The 19,349-nt window shown below is 59.6% G+C and overlaps 1 protein-coding gene across 1 annotated transcript in view; it reads right to left on the bottom strand.

Moving 5' to 3' along the window:
- Nucleotides 1-381: 381 nt before the first annotated feature.
- LOC112116636 (G protein-coupled receptor kinase 5-like) overlaps nucleotides 382-19,349 on the bottom strand; it is a 63,954-nt gene continuing 44,986 nt past the window's right edge. Inside the window, exons 3-16 of the mRNA XM_024214259.2 lie at nucleotides 16,921-17,033; nucleotides 8,305-8,382; nucleotides 7,822-7,922; nucleotides 7,600-7,692; nucleotides 7,437-7,500; nucleotides 6,568-6,708; nucleotides 6,001-6,191; nucleotides 5,335-5,372; nucleotides 4,480-4,569; nucleotides 4,055-4,263; nucleotides 3,271-3,408; nucleotides 2,920-3,057; nucleotides 2,051-2,182; nucleotides 382-1,478 (exon numbers count right to left, since the gene is read on the bottom strand). Coding sequence (XP_024070027.2) covers nucleotides 1,359-1,478; nucleotides 2,051-2,182; nucleotides 2,920-3,057; nucleotides 3,271-3,408; nucleotides 4,055-4,263; nucleotides 4,480-4,569; nucleotides 5,335-5,372; nucleotides 6,001-6,191; nucleotides 6,568-6,708; nucleotides 7,437-7,500; nucleotides 7,600-7,692; nucleotides 7,822-7,922; nucleotides 8,305-8,382; nucleotides 16,921-17,033 — 1,646 coding nt within the window. The 3' untranslated portion in view covers nucleotides 382-1,358. The remainder of the gene's footprint in view (nucleotides 1,479-2,050; nucleotides 2,183-2,919; nucleotides 3,058-3,270; nucleotides 3,409-4,054; nucleotides 4,264-4,479; nucleotides 4,570-5,334; nucleotides 5,373-6,000; nucleotides 6,192-6,567; nucleotides 6,709-7,436; nucleotides 7,501-7,599; nucleotides 7,693-7,821; nucleotides 7,923-8,304; nucleotides 8,383-16,920; nucleotides 17,034-19,349) is intronic.

Consider the following 19,349-nt stretch of genomic DNA (forward strand, 5'->3'; position numbering starts at 1 on the left):
TAAGGGACCCAGGAGCGACCTCCTGCTGGGCCGAGGGCAGGGGCAGGATTCAGAGGGGGACTGACTGACTCTTTGGGACACTTGCTTAGAGAACGGACACTGCGGTGAGGGAAGTCAGAGGTGCTGGGTTTGGGAGAGGGTGAGAAGAGAAGGGGTTTGGTCATTGCTCCCTTCACCAATTCTCTTCAACAAGGGGGTGTGGGTGCAACTGACTGATGGCCTTCGTGACCCCAAATTAAAAGGACCCCAGGTCCTACCCCACTCAAACAGAGCCTCCTTGCTCCCCCGGCCTGGGCTCCCCCAACCCTGCTGGTGCCCCTCAATCCCAACCCACAGCCCCCGGCTATCCCAGCCCTGGGACCCCCCAGCTCAGAGCTTCACTGGTGCCCCTCAATCCCAACCCGCAGCCCCGCCAGAGGGAAGCAGCAAGGTGGAGAGTTCAGTCACACGAGCGCCACCTTCGGTTCAGACATTTTTGCCCTTCTTTAGCAAACCGTAACTCTGGCTTCCGCTGCGCTGGCAGGACACGGCTGGCTGAGCCCCTCTATCGGTGCTGCCGGGGGCGGTGCTAGAACAGGAAAGACCCTGCCTGGACTGAAAGGGGCCAAGCAGCTACAAGACACACTGCACACCTGCCCCCTGGTCTCTGCAGCCAGCTGGCTATGGCCAGCCCCTGTTCCGCCTGAGCAGCTAGGGGCTCCCACCCGGGCTGTGAGCCCCACCCCTCCTCTCTCCTAGACCCCGCAGACGGGGGGGGGAGTGACACCAGCAGGGAGCACCCCTCTCCCGGACAAACGCAGAATGGGCACAACGCCGACAGTGCCTCCCAGGGCAGGGTTCGCAGCAGGAACCACGGGGGCGGGGGCAGAGCCGGAGCAGCTGGGAGAGGCCACCCCAGTGAGCACGGCAAGGAAGCTATTGGCGACAACGAACGCCGACTCCAGCCTCTTGTATGCACACACAGAGTGATCCAGGCTCCCTTGCGCAGTCTGTGTCTGGCATGCGGCCGTGCCAGGGTCCTGCCAGCGCGATGCACCTCCGGCAGCAGGGCTGAGCCAGCTCTGGTGGCGGTACCCAGAGGCAATCAGATGGGATGAGGTGCAGCGAGCGTATCTGGCTCGCGGTCCTGCAGGGGGGGGCTGCATCTTCCCACCCAGCCTCCATGAGTGACTCAGCCCAGCAGGGCAGGGTGATGGAACAGCCCCTCACCCCAGCTCTGGCTCCAACAGCCTCAGCTTCACATCCACGGTAACCCTGAGAAGGCAAGGACGGCAGCTCCACGGGCGGGCTCCGGGCCGGGGCTCTGGGCCTGCCCGTGCTGGCTCTAACGGAGCAGGGTCTCCATGGTAGAAGGGGGGTCAGGAAGGTGCCTGTGCTATGGCCCGGCCTTGGCAGGCAGAGTTGGCCGTGGGAGGATGCGAGTTCACGCCCGCTGTGAGGTTGGAGTGTGTGTTGGTGCTGATGGTGTAGTCAGCCGGCTGTGGGGGAGACAGAGGGGGACAGCGGGTCAGACAGGGGCTCAGCCACTCCCGCCTGCAAGCCACGGGCTCCCCCATGATAGGCCTGGCCAGGAAGGCAAGGGACAGGGGAAGGGCTACTGGAGAGACGCCAGGACGTCTGCAAGGGCAGCAGCTCAGCAGCACACAGCAGGGCAGAGACACCCACCCAGGGAGCGAGGTCTCAGGGCTGGCCACGCGCCCGAGCCCTTCATACCAATGGCACAGAAACCAGGCAGGGCCGGCGTGGGCCAAAGGCGTCCACACAGCTGACGGGGGGTGTTACCGGGCCAGGCTCAGCCATGAGAAGCCTTCTGCCAGAGCCTGGCCAGCTGACTCCAGCTGGTCTGAGGGGGCGTTCGCTTCCCCAGGGCCGGAGCAGGTCAGAGCGAACCAGCCTTGGCTGTAAGGGCTGGCTGAAGGCAGGCGTGGAACTGGGCCGTCTCCAGAGCCTGCTGCAGTGCATGGGGGGTGGGGGAACCCCAGCCGGGCCAGGGTCCCAGACCGGGGCAAATGCCTCAGGGAGCGCAGGCAGGACAGACAACAGGCCTTACGTGCCGCCGGAAGAGCCGCTGAAGCAAGCTGCGCTTGGGGGGCTCGGGGAGCTGCTTCCAGTCCAAATCCGGGGAGCGCATCCCATTTGGTCCAAACACATTCAGGTCTTTAAAGCACTCGGTCTCAATCATCTATGAAGAGGCACACGGGAAAGCTCAGCGGGAGGCACCCGGGGCCACAGGGAGCCCAGAGATGGGACCATCCCCCAGGCCATCAGAGGCAGGGTCCCTGGGGAGGGCACTCTCCCTGTGCCTCTGGGAGCAGGGGGCTAGCCAAGCCGGATGCACTGGGGTGCCAGCACACTGGCGCTACCATCCCTGGGAGCCAGCAAGAGGAGGGACAGCCCCATGCCCTGGAGCTAGAGCAGGATCAGGCTCTTCTTTGTATTCCTCAGTTTAAGCCATGGGGCTCCTGCCCCTCCTCCCGGGACAGCTCCCTCCTGCTGGGTCACCCTGAGCTCCATTCCCACGCACCCTCCTCGGGGCTTGCAGCTGCAGGGCAGAGGCCTGGATCCCAGCTAACCCAGGCTCTGCCCCAGCCTGGTTTCTGGTGGGATGGGGCAGAGGTCCTCCCAGACCCTGCCGTGGGGCCCAGCTGCACAAGAGGGAAGCCCACCACCTGTCCTGCACACCCTGGCATACCCCACAGCCCTGGCACGGAGGCAGAGGGCTCAGCCATCAGGGCACCAATCTTCCTCTGGGGAAAGCAGACAGGCCAGAGCCCCCCAACCAGCGACATGGACTCAGCCCCCCTCCTTGCCAGCTGCTGTGCCAGAGAGCGGCATGGGGGGCACTGTCTGCTGGGACACACAGTGGGGTGAGGGAGGAGTTCGGCCTTTATGGCTGCAGAGTCGTCCCCACCCCTTTACCTCATTCTGCCAGGGGATAGAGACGCTGCCCGTGGCGAATTTGGCGTAGAAATCACTGTCCGTTTGGTCCAGGTTGACACCCTTGACGGTGGAGAACTGCTCGATGTCCAGCACGTCCTTGCAGTACACGGCCCGAGGCTGCAGGGCCCATGGAGAGGCTCAGTGTGGGGCAGGGGACTGACCGCCCCCAGCATGCTCCAGGGCCCACTCCCCTGCTGCTAGTGGCCCCTGGGCTGGGGAGGTAGCCCCCTCAGACTCAATGTGCACCCACTGGAGGATCAGCCCATCACCACTGACCCAGCACTGACTCGTGGCTCTTCCGCCCCCACCCTGCTCCTCCTGGGCTCTTACATCTGGCACAAATGATGGCTTTATGACCCCGGCCTCCAGACGCTTGAAGTTGATGGTCCTGAAGAACGGATGCTGCTTCACCTGGGCGGCCCCGTCCTCCCCGCAGCCCAGTCGCTGCTTCGGGTCCTTGGTCAGGAGCTGGGGAGACAGGGACCAAGGCCCAGTGGTCACACGGGGGGGGTGACGCAGACTAAACGCAGTGCAGCGGGCCAGATAGAGCGGGCAGGCGCTGCCACCACAGCCGGGCGCACAGGAGAGCACTGGGGGTGGGGAGGAGCTTTGTACGGACAGTGGCTCCCCCAGACCCCAATGAGCCCAGAGCCCCAGCATGCCGAGCACTGTCCCCAGTGAGATGGTCCCTGCCTGGTGAGCTCACGCTGCACTGACAAGAGACTCATCGCCCTCCATTCACAGAGGGGCTGGGGCTGTGTCCACACGTCGAACACAGCAGCAACGTCCTCCCACAGCTGTAGCCAACCCACCTCCCGGTCGAGGGAAGAATTCGACCCAACACTCTTTATCCCAGGGGGTGGGTCAGCAGAGCCGTGGGATTTCCTCTCAGCGCTTCCCCTCTTCCCCAGAGCTAGAAGCTGGGTAGCGTCTGCAGCTGAGAGCAGCATCAGGCTCTAGACTGTGGGCCTGTGGGGTCAGGGAGGAGTCACATACACACAAACGCCGAGCGGAGCAGGCCTGGGCACCCCTGCTGCAGGCGCCAGCCACCACTGCGGACAGACAGGCCTTACGGAATGAGCACAGGGCCCGGCGGCTCCAGCTGCCAACTCACCAGCTTGCAGATGGCCTTGGTGTCCTCGGTGAACTTGTCGGAATACAGCTCCTGCTCCTCCTGCACCCGCTTCTCCACCTCCTCCCGCTTCACCCTCTCCTTGCGGGCGCGGAACGGCGACTGCCCCTCGATCATCTCGTAGATCAGGCAGCCCAGCCCCCACCAGTCTGGGCTGAAGGTGTAGCGCTCGTTGTTAATCACCTCCGGAGCTGGCGGGGCAAGAGTAGGGGGCAGCCCTCAAACAAACCCCATTCGGAATCACCCACCAGCTCCCAAGGCCAGGCTGCCCACAGGTGGGAGAAAGGCCCCCGCCGCAGAGCACAGCCATCCTGCCTAGCGGCTTCCCCCTTGACACCAGTACCTGGCCCAGCGCTCTGGGTTCCAGCCGTCCCCCTGCCCCCGGCAATGGCAGCCCCAACACCTACCCATGTAGCCAACGGTCCCGACGCGGCCACGGATCATCTCGCCCTCCGGAATCTTAATGGCCAGCCCCAGGTCCGAGATCCGAATGTGTCCTGCCGCGGGAGGGAAATCAGAAGGCTCAGCAGTGGGACTGCCCACTACCCCCACTCCATCTGGGGTTCCCAGCTCCATGGGCCTGCCGCCTCCCTTCAGCAGGCAGCCCTTCGGGAACTGAGGCATCAGCTGCTTGGGCTAGTCTAAGGAGATGGGTTTAGGGAAAATCATCCCAGAGGGGAACAGAGGGAGCCACTGACCTCAGATGCAAGGCAATGCATGCGACGTCTCTCCCAAAGGGGGCAGATCGTCCCCTCCCATCCCAGAGCATGGCACCACCTCTACCCTCAGCAACAATGAAATGCAGCCACCTCTGGGGTGAGAGCAGCAGCCCAGGGCTGGGTGGGGAATTCCAGCTCAGCACCCCCTTGTGCGGCGCAGACAGTATTCTCAGAGGGGCATCTCAGGTCTGATACCCAGAGCCTGAAGCCGTCCCCCACATGGCAGGAGTCTCCCCCTTCACCCTGACATGAACGTGGATTCCCAGGCTGCTCTGTCTCGGGCGCCCCCCTCCAGCTGGTGCTCTGCTGAGCCCAGCTCGTGGGTGAGCCGTACCAGCCGGGGCAGGAGGGAGCCCGTCCCCTGCCCTGGGAGGCGGCTCAGGGCTGGGACCAGCCTGGGTGGAATACGCAGTGCAAGCCGATGCAGTGAAGAGAGTCAGAGCCAAGCAGCAGCCAGGAGGGGCCAGCTGGGCTCCCGCTCCCACCAGCCTGGGAAGGGGCCGTGTAGACACCGGCAGCTCCCCCTGGGCATTCCCCACTCACCGTCATCATCCAGGAGGATGTTCTCCGGCTTCAGATCCCTGGGGAGGAGAGACAGGCCCGGCTCAGAATGAGACAACCAGGACAGCCCAGGCTCGGCTACGTCCGCACGTGCTCCCTGGCTCTGCCTTGCAGCGCATGCCAGCTGGGGCTCAGTAGCTCAGCTGAGTGCACTGGGGGAGGGCTGGGGGACCCAGTGAGCCACTCGGACACTGCTGGTCAGCGTGGTGTGGGAGCTGGGTCTCACGGCCCAGGCCGTGAGGATGGGCTAGATCCTAGTCAGTGAAGAGGGAGGGGCATGGCCCAGCATCTTGTACCAGGAGCACAGCCCCAAGGCCTGGGGAAAGCCGTGGCCCGGCAGTGTGCAGAGCCTGAAAGGACAGGCGCAGAGCAGCGCAGGGAAGGGGAGGCCCGGGGCCGGCACACAGAACTCCCCGAGTGCCTGGCTGATCAGGAGGTGCCCTGCAGGGAGCGATCCTGCCCAGCCCCTAGCATGCGGAGAGAGGGAGGGACTCACTCGGGAACCATCTCCTCCCTGAGTGAGCAAGTGCTCAGTAGCGGGACAGGGCATGCTCCCGACCCCACAGCCTGGGCACCGCCTGGAGGCGGACACCGCCACTGCGCAGCTCTCGCGGGGAGCCATGGATGGCCCGAGTCAGGCCCGCTCACCTGTAGACAATGCCCTCCTGGTGCAGGTGCTGCAGCCCGCAGCAGAGCTCGGCGGCGTAGAAGATGACGCGTTCGTCCTCGAAGCCGGGGTTGCCCATGTTGTAGATGTGGAACTTGAGGTCGCCCCCGTTCATGATGGTCAGCACCAGGCAGAGCGCGTCCTTCGTCTCGTAGGCGTAGGCCAGGCTGACCTGCGAGAGCGCCCCGCCCCCGCCAGGCAGCGTCAGAGCTGGCACCCTCGGCACAGCCAGGACTCAAACAGCTGTTGCCATGGCTGCATCGGGTTGTACGGACCGAAGGGCACAGGGGAGCATGCCAACTGGGTCCCCATGGCACTCCCCTTCTGCGTGCTTCACTTCAAACCCAGCCACCCCTTTACAAACACCGCCAGTCCCAACCCACGTGATGAATAGTGGGGTGTATCCATCCCACTAACACCCAGCGGGGTCCCCGCCAATGGCCAGCTCCAGGGAGAGGGGCTCCCGAACTGTCCCGGAGCCAGAGGAGGGAGCAAGCAGCAGCACCACGCAGGGCTGGGAGCCCAGCACTCAGGAGAGTGACACTCACCACAAACCTGCTGTTGACTTTCTCCAGGATCTGCTTCTCGTTCAGGGCCATGGCCTCCCCTTTCCGCTTCTTGATCCGCTTCTTCTCCAGCTTCTTGCAGGCGTACATCTTGCCTGTCGCTCGTACCTGGCAGGCACAGACCTGGAGGCACGCACACAGCACAGCGTGAGGAGGCCAGGAAGGGCAGCGCCTGGTGCTTGGGAGAAGGGACTGGACTAGCTGGAGGAGACCCCTGGGCCAAGGGCCTGGCATTATCCTTCCAGGCATGATCAAAGCCACGTCTCTGTCCAGAGCCATCAGGGGAACGGAGTCTCGGGCAATGACCCGGCTTCCTGATCCCGTCTGGCCGAGAGGCAAGGGGGCTTCCCCCAGGGGATTGTGGGGTTTCCTGGCCAGCAGCAAACTGACTTATCTGCTCCAATTGTCTTTACAAAGCTCCTCTGTGTCTGGCCTCTCAACATAGCCAGCCCCAAGCAGCCCCCCTGCCACACAAAGCCCGCCCAGGAGCCAGCCAGCAGGGCCCAGCTGCACGTCCCCATCGGCTAGCCCCAGGCTCCTCCATGGAGGGTGGGGACAGACAATGCCCTTGTGCCCATCCCTCACCACGGGGCTGTGCTCACATACTGGCCTCTCAGAGCCTGAATGACCTCATTTCTGGGCGAGGCCCCCCTCAGCCTGGCAGACAGGCCCCTGCCCAGCGCTCCTGGGGCTAGCAGTGCTTGGAGACCTGGGCCTCACCCGCTGGCAGCATTGCCCAGGCTGGTGCTGCCATCAAAGGGGATTATTTTACACAGAGGCTAGAGAGCCTGCGCCACGCACCAGGGAAACCAGCCCTTGCCCAGCCCCCCTCTCCGGCAGCACAGCCCTACCTCTCCAAAGCCCCCCTTGCCCAGGATCCGGTATTGCCGGAAGGTGTCCTTGGTCACCGACTGCCTGAAACGATAAAGCCATGAGGCGTGTTTAAGGCCCATGAGACCCCAGCTCAGTCGAATGCAGCCCGGAGACAGGCTCGGCCGGGCAGCCCTCACTCACCTTTCCAAGTACTTCCACTGCAGGAACCGGTCGAAATACATGCTGTCCTGATAGTCGGCGAAGGGTGCGCCGCTCAGGTACTCGTGCATAGGGCTGGGGGAGAGAAGGGGACGTTAGCTCTGCTCTCCCGGCTGTCCCACTGGAGGACCCCTCTCCAGCCCCACGAATCATGGCCACGCTATATCATGCGTAGCACCGCTAAAGGCCAGGCCCAGTACTCACTGTAGACAGCTGCTGAAGAGGTCTTTACAGGAACTTTTCTGCAGGTTCTCCATGCACTGGTTCATGAGGGCCTGGCTGATTTCCGGCATGTAGTCTGAAGACTGAGGTGAAAAGAGAGCACGGCAGGTCTGAATCCTGGCTGATGTCCCCAAGCCCAGCCAGCTCCCCACCTGGGTATTTTCCACCTACCTGATTGATTCTTGGGTAGGAATCATGGGATATCCCAAGCTGCCTTGCCCAGCCCTAGGCAGTCCAGGGACTTACTAGGCTCCTAGCACCTTGTCTAGCCCAGCAAGAGCAGCGTGAGAGAAAGTGCAGCTGAAACCCTGCTCTCCGGCAGGGACGCAGACCTGCATCTTCTCCCTGCTGCCAGCAAGGGGCACCCTCCCCTCACAGACACACTTGCCTCTGGCCAGCCTCTGCCTGTCTCCTTCCCTTGTGCTCACGCTCGGAGGACGTGTGGGGGACCGGGCACAGACTCACCTCGCTTTTAAAGAACCTTCGGATGATCTCGTCGCCCATCTCCTTGCGCCGCTCATCCGGGGAGAGCTCGTAATCGATCTGGGCGGAGCAGAAAGGGGCGTCAGACTGAGCTGGGCTGGATGTCCATTGGTCATTGCTCTGCAAGGCCTGGTGCATTTCAGCACCGCTCCAGCTTTGGCAAGGAGAGGCGCATCCCTCTGCCAGCCCAGGAGGCCCCTCGGCACACCTGGGTTCGCCAGACCCAGACAGGCACAGCCCAGAGCGGTGAAGCCGGCCCCAAGTCCCCACATGCTCACCCCCAGCAATGGGCAAAGCAGGGCTCTGAGCAAGGCAGGCCTCTGCCTTTTCACCACAGCACCAACTCCCAAGGCTGAGGGAGCCGCCAAGGCAGACACCGTGTTGGTTCCACACCTCTGCCTCCCATTGCCTGGCACTGCCGGAGAGCCTCCCGACAGAGGAAACGCCGCCGAGTGCCCGGAGGCACCACGCTTCCCCCTCCAGCCCTTACATCAGGACCTGGCCTTGGAGACCAGACTGGATGGCCTGGGACTCCTCTCCCCACCCCAGCGCAGACGTGCCAGCTCCACCCTGTAGGCCACATGCTGCCCTTGATCCCAGGGGAGCTGGCCCCAAGCAGGGTCTCGGCAGCTGAAGCAGCCAGCAGCATTACAGACCTGGGCTGCAAAGGGATTTCAGCACCAGGCCCGGTGCTGCCCTGCCCCAGCTATCCCAGGGCCAGCAGGCCTGGCCTGACTTTTCTCGCCCTTTGTGCTGGAGCTCTGCCGAGACGCTCTCCCCCCTGCCCGGCCACGACACCCCTTGCCAGCTCAGGCCTGCCTGCCACGGTCTTGGGACAGGCTCTGTGCAGTGCTCACGCTCCCCAGGTACAGACCCTGCCCCTGTGCTGGGCACCATGGGGGCCGAGGCTGCAGCTCACGGGATCAGCATCTATTTGCTTGCCCTGGCATCATGGCTGGTGCCCCGGCTGGCTCCCGGGCGACCTGGGCACCCCTACAGGGTCTGACTGCATTTACCTGCGTGACGTTACTGTCAGCGAGTGTTGATGCTCGTGGGACTCTGCCCCATGCTCAGGGCGACCGGCACTGGGCTAACCGTCCCCTCCCTGCAGTACAGCTCCCTGGACAGGCAGGAAGCCGGCGTGATGGGGCGGGGGGGTATATAGCCAAATGTTCCCACCCACCAGCCAAACAAAAGGAACAGCTGTGCGGACAGTGGGAGCCATTTATAACCAAACAACGAGCAACTGCCTGCGAAGGCGGGGGAGCCCCCGGCCGGAACAGCCTGGCCGTGGGGAGAGCTAACATGACACATTGCTCGGGGGGATTCACCCACGCTGTGCTGACCCCTGGGCTCTACTAAGCACTCGCTGCTAGGCCTCCCGGACACAGCTCCAGGCAGAGCAACACAGGAGAGCTGGCTTTGCTCGTCTTCCCCCGGGCCAGAACGGCTGCAAAGCAAGCAGGCACAGACCCTGCCTGGGCTCAAACACCACAGTCACCCCCACCACGGTGCTTGTTAGGCAGCAACGGACTCGGCCCGAGAGACCCCTGCTCTTCCAGTGGCCCACCCTGGTGCTAACACCGACACTAACATGCCTGCAGGGCCTGAACTGGCAGAGAGCAGGGGACGAGCTCCCAGACACAGGAGCAGCCAGGCTTTTTGGCCAAACCCTCATTAAAAAGCCAACCACACCAGGAAAAACCTACCCTGGGCCAAGCGCCCAGACAACCTCCCTGGCGTCTCCTTCCCGCTTTGCTCCTGTTGGCACGGGGCCCCTGCAAGCCCCTCCCGGCATTCCTCCCCGATTTCCACCTCCCTGCCCAAGCCTCCCCATTGGGTGTTGGCGGTTTGCCTTCCTCCAAGAGCCATGCTCTTCTGCTATTAAAATCTGACCTGCCGCTCCCTCGGCCAGTGTTTTGGGAACTCGGCCGGGCGCTAGGAGACGGAGGACAGAGGAACGACCCCCAGCGGCAGGGATGAGCAGCGGGCGAAGGGTTCGTTCAGAACTCACCTCTCCCATAGGGCAGCAGAGTCAGGTATGAAGCTGGCTAAGCACCCAGTCCCCTAATAAAGGGGGGCTGGGAGGAGAGCCAATCAGGGGAATAAACGGAGCAGGTGCTCTCAAAACCGTCCCAGGCTTCGGCCGCCTTGAACAGGAAGGACGGAAATAGGCTCTGGAGGGCCAGCATAGCGGGGATGGCTCACGGGTCGCCCTCATTCTCAAGGCTCAAGTGACATCTGTGTTTTCCTTAATAAAAAGGCCACTGGATGACAGCCATGAGAAACAAACAGGCTGGAATGTCCCATGAGGAGCTGCGTAAGCCTCTCCGAGCCAGCCCTGAACCAGAGTGCTGGCTGGGAGCTCTCCCAGGACAGCTCCGGCAGGACCACTGAGGCCCCGAGAAGCTAGGGAATGGGAGGGGGCCGTAAAGCGACCAGGGTCCAAGCTGTTACCAGTCCACTTTGCCGAGACAGGATACAGTGAGAGCAGGTGGCAGGGACAGCCCCCGCTGTCCCCATGACCCAGGGTGTTGTCCATAGCCCCACTTTACAGATGGGGAACTGAGGCACTGATCGGTTAAGTGACAGGACCCAAGATCACACAGTGATTGAGTGGCAGAGTTTGAAATAAAACCCAGTGGCTGCACACCTGTGCTAGCCACTGGGCAACATTTCCTCCCAGAGCAGGAAATAGAACCCAAGAGTCCGGACTCCCCGCCCCCTGCTCTAACCTACTAGACCCCAATTCTGCTCCTATAGCTGGGGACAGCATCCAGCCCCCCTCCTCTCCGTTCTAACTCACTAGACCCCACTCCCCTCCCAGAGCTAGAGACAGAACCCAGGAGTCCTGACTCCCAGCCCCCACTGCTTTAATCCACTAGAGCCCACCTCACTGGGGAGGACGACCTGCCAGGTCAGCGATTCATCCATGGACACAAGGCAAGTTCAGCAACTCTCAGAGCCACATGTGGCCCCAGGCCATTTCCCTCCCAACCTTTGACATTTCCCGCCAGCAGCCAGCCTCGTAAAGAGAGCAGCCCGCAACACACCCCAGCACCACCAACAAGCCAGCGCAGCCTGCAAGGGCCCCCGGGCACGCAGCCTCTGAGAGCCAACATGCCAAGAAAAACACACTTCGTGAAGAGACACCAGCCCATTGGCACCCGGCAAGGATGTGCGCAGAGACAGCTAGCAATCACAGAGCAAGTCCCCGGGGACCGCGCTGCAGGGTGGATCCCACGTGCCCTCAGTAATGTCACAAGACAAGACAAGAGCAGGGCCGTGCAAAGGGGCTGTGGGGATCGCTCACAATTGGAGCTGGATGGCAGCACGCTGCAGGGGGGGGCAGATGAGACCAAAGCACCGCAGTTTATCTTTCCTTCAGAATAAAGAGAAGCCTGCCCCTGGGATCGGGGCCCCAGAGCACAGCCTCGTACACACTGCAGCATTATACATTGCACGTCTTTCCCCCTTTGCAATATGCCAAACTAGATCAGTGGAGCATCCCGTAGTGTCCAATCCCTGATGCCTTCCAAGGCAGGTGAAACCTCACTCCTCCACCTGTGCAAGCAGCGAGCTGGGAGTGAAAATGCTTTCCTGATCCCCACAGCCCCCGGGGAGCTGACAGGCAAGCTGGGCTCCTTCCATCCCACTCAACACCACCAGCAACAGAGGCTCTGTAGGCCAGGCTAGGTCAGGCCCTCTGCAACTGCTGTGGAACCAGTTTGCAAACTGGGGGTGCCCGGTCTTTGACAATGAGGTTGCAGAGGCCCAGTGGGGGCAGAATCAGGGTTGCAGAGCCTGTATTCCAGCCGGACCGTCAGCGCCAAGAGGGGAGTGTGTGGAGGGACAGCTAGAAGAGCCGTTTCACAGCTAGACCGAACCCATTTCATCAGGGCTCCCAAGCACATTTTAGAGACTAGCTCACATTAAACTTTCCTCAGCAAGTAACCCGACTGCACTAGCTCGAATGCTGCTACAGGAAAGTCCAGCCTCTGCCTTGGGGCCAGGAAGGGGGGCTCAGAAATCCAGCTCAGGCCTGGGCGACACACACAGCTGCTCAGGTTTACCTCACAGAACAATTTCAAGCAAAGCAAGTGAAACTGGTGCCAAACTGTGTGTGGACAAAAATGTCAATTTAATCCTGTTTCTAACAAGTTAGCCTGAAGTGGTAAATTTCCAGGCACAAGCTAAACTGGAATACCCAGTTTTAAGCTCGCATCAGTGTGCGCACACTGGGGGTCGCCCAGGTTTGACTAAACTGGTTTTTAAACAGACCTGAGTTTACCCGAGTGCGCCGTGTGTGTTTTGACAGAGCCCCCACAACTGTAAATCCACCAGTAGAGCAAGCAAACGACACACACTGGGCATTAAAACCCCCTCAGCACTGCTCCACATCCCCACCTCCTCCGTGCTGGCTTGGGATTTGAGGTTGCAATTTTTCCGCCCACCCGTCTCCTCCACCCACTAGGCGCAACGTAGTGGCAGAGTTACGCTCTTCTAACCTGACAGAGACCTTGTAAGCCAGGCGGGACTTTACGCCACCCCCGACTGTCCTGGGGTCACTTGAAACCCACCAGCAAGGACTCAAAAAAATAAATCACTGGAAAGAAAAACTACAAGGCAGGTAGGTGTGAGCGGGAGACAGCCTAACCAGTGTCTTTAACGCACTGCCTTTCTCACCTGGCTTCTCTGGAGCCATCACTGCTGGCCCAATCCCTCCTTACAGCTCGCCTCCGCCATGAGGCCTACACCACACTCGACAATGACTAGACAACTGCTGAGCTGGGTCTGCTGCCCGTGACATGTGTCACCTTGTGCTCCCCCTGTGGTCCCTCATCACCTGGTTAGATGGTAGGAGCTGTAGGGCAGGAACTGCCTGCGTGTGCGCTGTGTGTGTCCCTCCCCGGCACAACACCCCCCCCATCACAAACACGACTAGAGACTGGACACTGGTTTCTTTACTGGGACCGTCTGCACGGAGACGGCGCTTTGAGCGCGCTCCCCGAGCTCACGACAGAACTCCAAGCATGCAGAGCCACACAGCCCCCTGGTGTGATGCCAGGCTGCATGGCTTGGGAGGTCTGCCACAGCAGCACAGACCCGGAGCCCCGCCAGGAAGAGAAATCCCACTGCTGTGCGGAGGGGTTAGCCCCTGTTCACAGGCTTCTTACAGACAAGCAGGGCATTGGGGAGGCTTTCCAGAGCTGTTAGCAGTTGCCGTGGTCATTAGCTTCTCTGTAATTTCCAACATGCCTGGAGGGCCCTGAGCGCGCTCTGAACAATGACGTGCAGACCGCAAAGGGCTGGGGTGCCCGTAATCCCAGCCAGGAAGCCACACGCCCTTTGTATATCACTGCCAGGGCCAGGCAGGAACATTTCCAAGTGAAATGAGACCAGCCTACGCACAGACACTCAGGCCGATGGAGAGGGGCTGTCCCCACCCGGCCCTAGACACTGCTCTGGCAGCACCCAGGGTCCAGGAAGTGGCCAGAAGAGAATTTTCCCCAAGTTCAGAAGCATAGGGGGCATCTCTATGATGCTGTGCTCAAAGTCGCCTTCCCCCCGGGCCGGGCCAAACCGAATCTGACCTCATGACTGCACCAAACAGCAGCTGGGAGAAAGCACACAGGACTCAGAACCCACCCAACGCCAGAGAACTATAGCCCATCCACTAACACCCGCCAGACCAGGGTCAGAGAGCCAGAGACCAGGGGAATCCAGACGCAGCCCTTCCAAGACAGAGCTCTCAAGTTCAGGAGGGGATTCCAGAGCCAGGATTGGAGCCCTAAACCAGCCTGGAGTTATCCCAGGGACTGTCTCTCCCAATCCATAGAGAATGGATGGAGCGGGCCAGAGTCTGTGAAGCTTCTCCAGTTCAGTTTCTACAGCGTGCCCAGACTCAGTGACCCCACATGAGCCTCAAAAGGGACTCTGCCTGCTAATTGAGCCAAGCATTCCCCACTCTGCCAGCTCAGACAACAGCATAAAGCAATACATGAGCTGCCTACAGTGCCCTACAAGACAAAAAGATGCCCATTCTATCAGCTGGGTGGGAGATGGATTCCCCAAGCAGAGGGCCCTTCCCTGTCTATAGCTAACCACATGCATTAGAACCAGGGCAGAGGCTTGTGACTTAGCCAAGAGGCCTAGTTCTCCAGCGTGATAGTGCAGGAACATTTTTCCTCTCCAGGTATGCAAGAGAACTGTCTGATAATGTGGCCATCACCCTGGAACACAGCGATGCTTAAACATGGTCAGCCTTGTCAGCCGCTGGCGTTGGAATGCAGGGGCTGCTCGTGGTGTGAAAGAGGAGAGACTGCTTCTATAGCAGCCCAGACTCAAACAATCTGGAGCTTTAGAGACTGAAATCACAGCGGGGTCAAGAACAGGGACAAATTTCACCAAGACTTAAGTAAAAATTTTCTCCTCTCCATTTTTACTGGTGAAATTTGGATGTGAAATTTTATTGAAACATCAGAAGTTACATGCTTCACGTCACAAAATCTAAATCACCTCCTTGAATCGCAACGAATGAGGGGCCAGGGCAGACTCTAGGTGTGGAAGGCGGTGCACATACGGGTGAGGCTGGTCAGGAGGAAACGCGGTGTTGCTCTGTCAGCCCACAAGAGAGGCAGGAGAGAAGGAGGGGATTAAAGGGAAGGACAGTGGTGGAAGGAGGAGCTGGAACATCCTGCAGAGCTTTACTACCGGTAGCTGGAGACAAAAGGGTTTGTATCTGGAGACATGGAAGAGTCCCAGTAGGTACATACCTGTACTTACCGGCAACCACCAGATCAACTTTGGTTGGAGGAGTTTTATTTAATTGACTTAGATGGGCAAGAATTTTTTTTTTTTTTTTTTAAATCTTCCATAAGCTCAAAGAGCCTCACACAAACCCAGGATTCTTTTTCAGGCATGTGTTTCCCATTAAACACCCATATGACTGGATTGGCCTTTCTGCCACTCAGATGCATCAAGACTATGCAAAAAAAGAAAAATGCTTAAGTTTTCGTACACCAGCTTGAATTGCTGGCAGGACTGGCTGCTTCCTTCGTCACAGAGCGAGATTTTCCCCTGACCCAAACCAAATGGGACTAAGCAAACTCCTCTCAGTCTGAAGGGCAAAAGCTCCCTCAGTTACATAAACAATTTGGTAATGGGAAACACAGATCATTCTAGGAGGCTTACGTTTTCTATTAAACAGCATCTAAAATTGCCTCCTGGCATCAGAAGAGTCTAACAGCAGATGCACATGGATTTCAGATCAGAACTTCAAGTTAGCTAATGAAAAAAGCCCAAATCTTCTGGTGTGACCCAGAGTGAAACCAAGCCCTGCTGGACAGACCATGCTTCCAGAACCAGGAAACCTTCAAGGGGAAAAACAAAAAGCCCTTGAGAACGCCAAGATATGATTTCACTAGGAGGCCTGACTGAAGTTACACGTTATCTGGATGGAATTTTTGCACAGTTGCCTTAGAAAGGGCTGTGAAACGCACTGCCCCCATAGCTAAAGTGCACCCTTAGCACCAGTGCTATTTCATTTTCTCCTGCATCTAAGAAGCACTTGTCCATCATCACCACCTAACAATCCAACAACAGCGAAAGAACATAGATGGAAGGCAAGTGACCTTTTCTCCCTCATGGAAACATCCTAGTGAATGCCATAGGAAATCACCACCTCTATGGAGGCTGGTATTTACAAAGCCATTTGAACAGCAAGAGAGAAGCTTGGAACCCTCCTACAGAATTCAATGGCAGAGATATTCTCTATGGCCCCATTCAACCATAGGTGTCTAACTGAAGCACATGAGTCATCCCAAAGTCTCGCACAACTGGGCCCCCACAGCTCTGCTGTAGAATTCAATAGGATGGTTCAAAAGATCCTCATTTGATCTTACATCCTATGAGGCTTTAAGAGCAATTTCTAGTCCCCGTGAAGCTGTGCGGGACGTTTCCATAGGACTGTTCTGATCAGGAGCTATATGCACGGTGCAGGGTGGGTTTTCTGTCTCACTGCACATGTTCCTGAGAGACTTCCAGCTCCCAGAGAAATCAGTTATTGGCAGAGCCAATGCTACATGGGAATTCCCACAGACCGTACCACACCCCCCATCCACTTTCCCCTTCCCTTCGGAATCCCATTGCTTTCCATTTGCTGCATCCCTTCTCACCCCCCGACGGAGCAAAAGCAGGGCTCCCTACACTCCATATATTACAATGTCATCCCACCTGCCAGGGCCGGCTCCAGTTTTTTTGCCGCCCCAAGCAGCGAAGGGGGAAAAAAAAAAAAGCTGATTGAGTTGCTGCCGAAGAGGAAGACAGGGAGTGAAGGAACCACTGCCAAATTGCCGCCAAAGACCCGGACATGCCGCCCCACTAACGGATGGAGTGCCACCCCTTTCTATTGGCCGCCCCAGGCACTTGCTTCCTTCGCTGGTGCCTGGAGCCAGCCCTGCCACCTGCAATCGTACAAGACAGACATCCCTCCTGCCATGATCCTCCCAAAACCAGCAGGTTGCCCTGGCTTCAAACTGCACCCAACCCCAGGAGCACCAGAGTCCCCGGGCTGCTGGTGACTAGCGGGGCTCTTACCACAGCATCAAGGAAGTGGATGCAGCGCTGCAGCTCTGGCCGCCTCTCGCAGAACTGACGGAAGAGCAGCCGGCCGATGGGCTGCTTGTCACACAGGCTGCTGTAGTCCCTTTCTGGAAAAGAAAGCCAAGGAGGAGATGGAACAGAAGCACGGCTCACGACCGTCTGCATCCGTACAGGGCCATTCCGCAGACACTGCCCTGTGCTGCACCCCAGAGACCATTTCGTGGGCAGACGAGCCCTCCCAGCCCGTAACCCTCCACAGCTCTGTTCCCAAATGACTGGGTTCTGCGGATCACTGATGAAGGAGGCACGCAGCTCTGGAGAGAAGCACTTCTTTAGAGCACTGCTGCATCAGGCAACAGTGCAACCAGGCCATGGGATGAGAGCCACTGCCCTGCTTCTAAAGTACCACTGGCCACTTCCCTGTGCACACCTGGATCGCCGTTCGAGCTGGTGGACACTGGGTAGTGGAGCGGTAGACAGGGAGCATTGCTGCTGGCTGGCGGGTCATACAGAGCAGCTGTGATTTCAGCCCAGATCCAGCCGGTAACTCTGCAGGTGAACTCCTGCGCTGAGGCAGAGCCATAGGGACGTCCATGGGGCTCTTCCCAGGCCCGAGGATCCATCCACACAGTCACTGGACTTGGCTCATGAACAATATTTGTCTGTTGGCTACTGCGCAGCCTCCCGCTGCGAAGGCTCTGAAAGCAGCCCCCGAAGCAGGAAGCTTCTCCCCCAACCAGCAGGGCTCAGAACACCTGCATGTCGCTGCCTTGGTTAAAGGAACAGACGGGCAAGAGTTAAACGCTGGCTTGCACAAACCGCACCTGTTGCCTTAGCTGAAGTCACTGGAGCTGACACTGCATAGCATGGCTGGGATTTCTAGGGAACCAGTTCCTCAAGACAGTGTGTGCCCCCCTCAGGCAGCCCCCTCCACATCCCCCTTTGCTCCAAACACCTCGGTGGCCCATGATTGTGGCCTCTGACCTCCCAGAGGCTTGGGTGCATCTGGACGCTAGGCCAGGCCTTGCTGCAACTCTCTCCAGAGAATGCATGAGACTCCCCAGGGCAGAGGGTTCTCATGCATCTCTCCTGCATAGCGTGACAGGGGCCCAGCTCCATGCTGGGTCCAGCTGCACACAACAAATTCCAGGCCAAAGCCCCCAGCAGCTGCAAGTTGTGAGTTCTAGCAAGACTAAAACATTGCAAATGTCTTTCCCGCCGCTACTCTCCTTTCTCTGAGCTGAAAACCGCCCCCCAGCCTCTGCCTAACCACATTCCCAGGCCATATAAACACACCCGCTCCTTGGTGTTGCATCCCGAGTCCCAGTGGAAGGAACAGCCAAGCATGCATTAGGGGAAGAGTCACTGACATCTCCGAGGGAGCATGGGAGAAGGACACACTTATCTTGGATTCTGAGAGCGCCTGCCCCAGCACCCTCCCACTCAGAGCCTGCTCAGCGCGGGCTTCCCAAGAACCTTAGTTCCACCAAACTCCGCTGGGTGCTCAGGGGACAATGGCTCCTACACTCACCCTCACAGAGGCAGCAGCAGATCCACCTGGGCTTTCAGCAGCGCTGCAAGATGTGAAGTGCCTTCCAGAGGCTGGAGGGGGCCAGGGCTAGTTTTCTCCTCTTGGGCTCAGTCCAGCGTCTGGGGGAGCCAGGAAAGCACCAAGCGGGGACTGCTGATGTCATCCCCCCCATCAAATCCCCATTAATGGAGGGTCTGGCCTGAGCAAGGGACAGTGCCCTCGCCCACCCCACCCCCCGATGTGGACACTCACCAGCTACCTCCTCCAGTGACTCTTTCGGCGTTGGGGGAAGGTCCCAGAGGAACTGGGGCCAGGCTTCCTAAGCCCTGCCCAGTCACCATTCAGCCCTGAGCTAGGGGCAGAAAGGGCACTGGTGCTGTGCGCGGATCGTCCCAGCCAGGGATGAGGACCAGGTCTGCCCTGACTGTATTACATCCCATCGGCTGCCTTGGATACTGCTGACCATGAGGTTTCGCTGGGGACCCAGAAGTTGCTAATGGAGTGAGAGAAACTCCCCACCCCCCTATTCTAACCATTAGACCCCGCTCCTCTTCCAGCGCTGGGGACAGAACCCAGGCATCCCAGCACCCAGTTCCCAGGGCACTAACCACAAGGCTGGGCTTGCAATTGGGGGGCGGGCCAGGAAAGGAAGATTCACTGGCACAGCAAGGCTGCGCATTCTCTGGAGCAAATGGCTCCAGAATGGAGCTGACTCAGAGCCGGCAGCCGGGACAGGCCCCTCCCAGAGACAAACAGACACAGCCCTTCCATCAAGGGCTTATCGCCCTGCTACCCCCTTGGACTACCAGCAGGTTTGAACCCCAGGGCCGTGCAGGGTGGGGCGATGCCAGAGACACAGGCCCGTGCGATGGCGGTTGGGCATACGGGGGGG

This window comes from Terrapene carolina, unplaced genomic scaffold (genome assembly GCF_002925995.2).
Source record: "Terrapene carolina triunguis isolate 2854851 unplaced genomic scaffold, T_m_triunguis-2.0 Scaffold53, whole genome shotgun sequence".
Classification (NCBI taxonomy): Eukaryota; Metazoa; Chordata; order Testudines; family Emydidae; genus Terrapene; species Terrapene triunguis.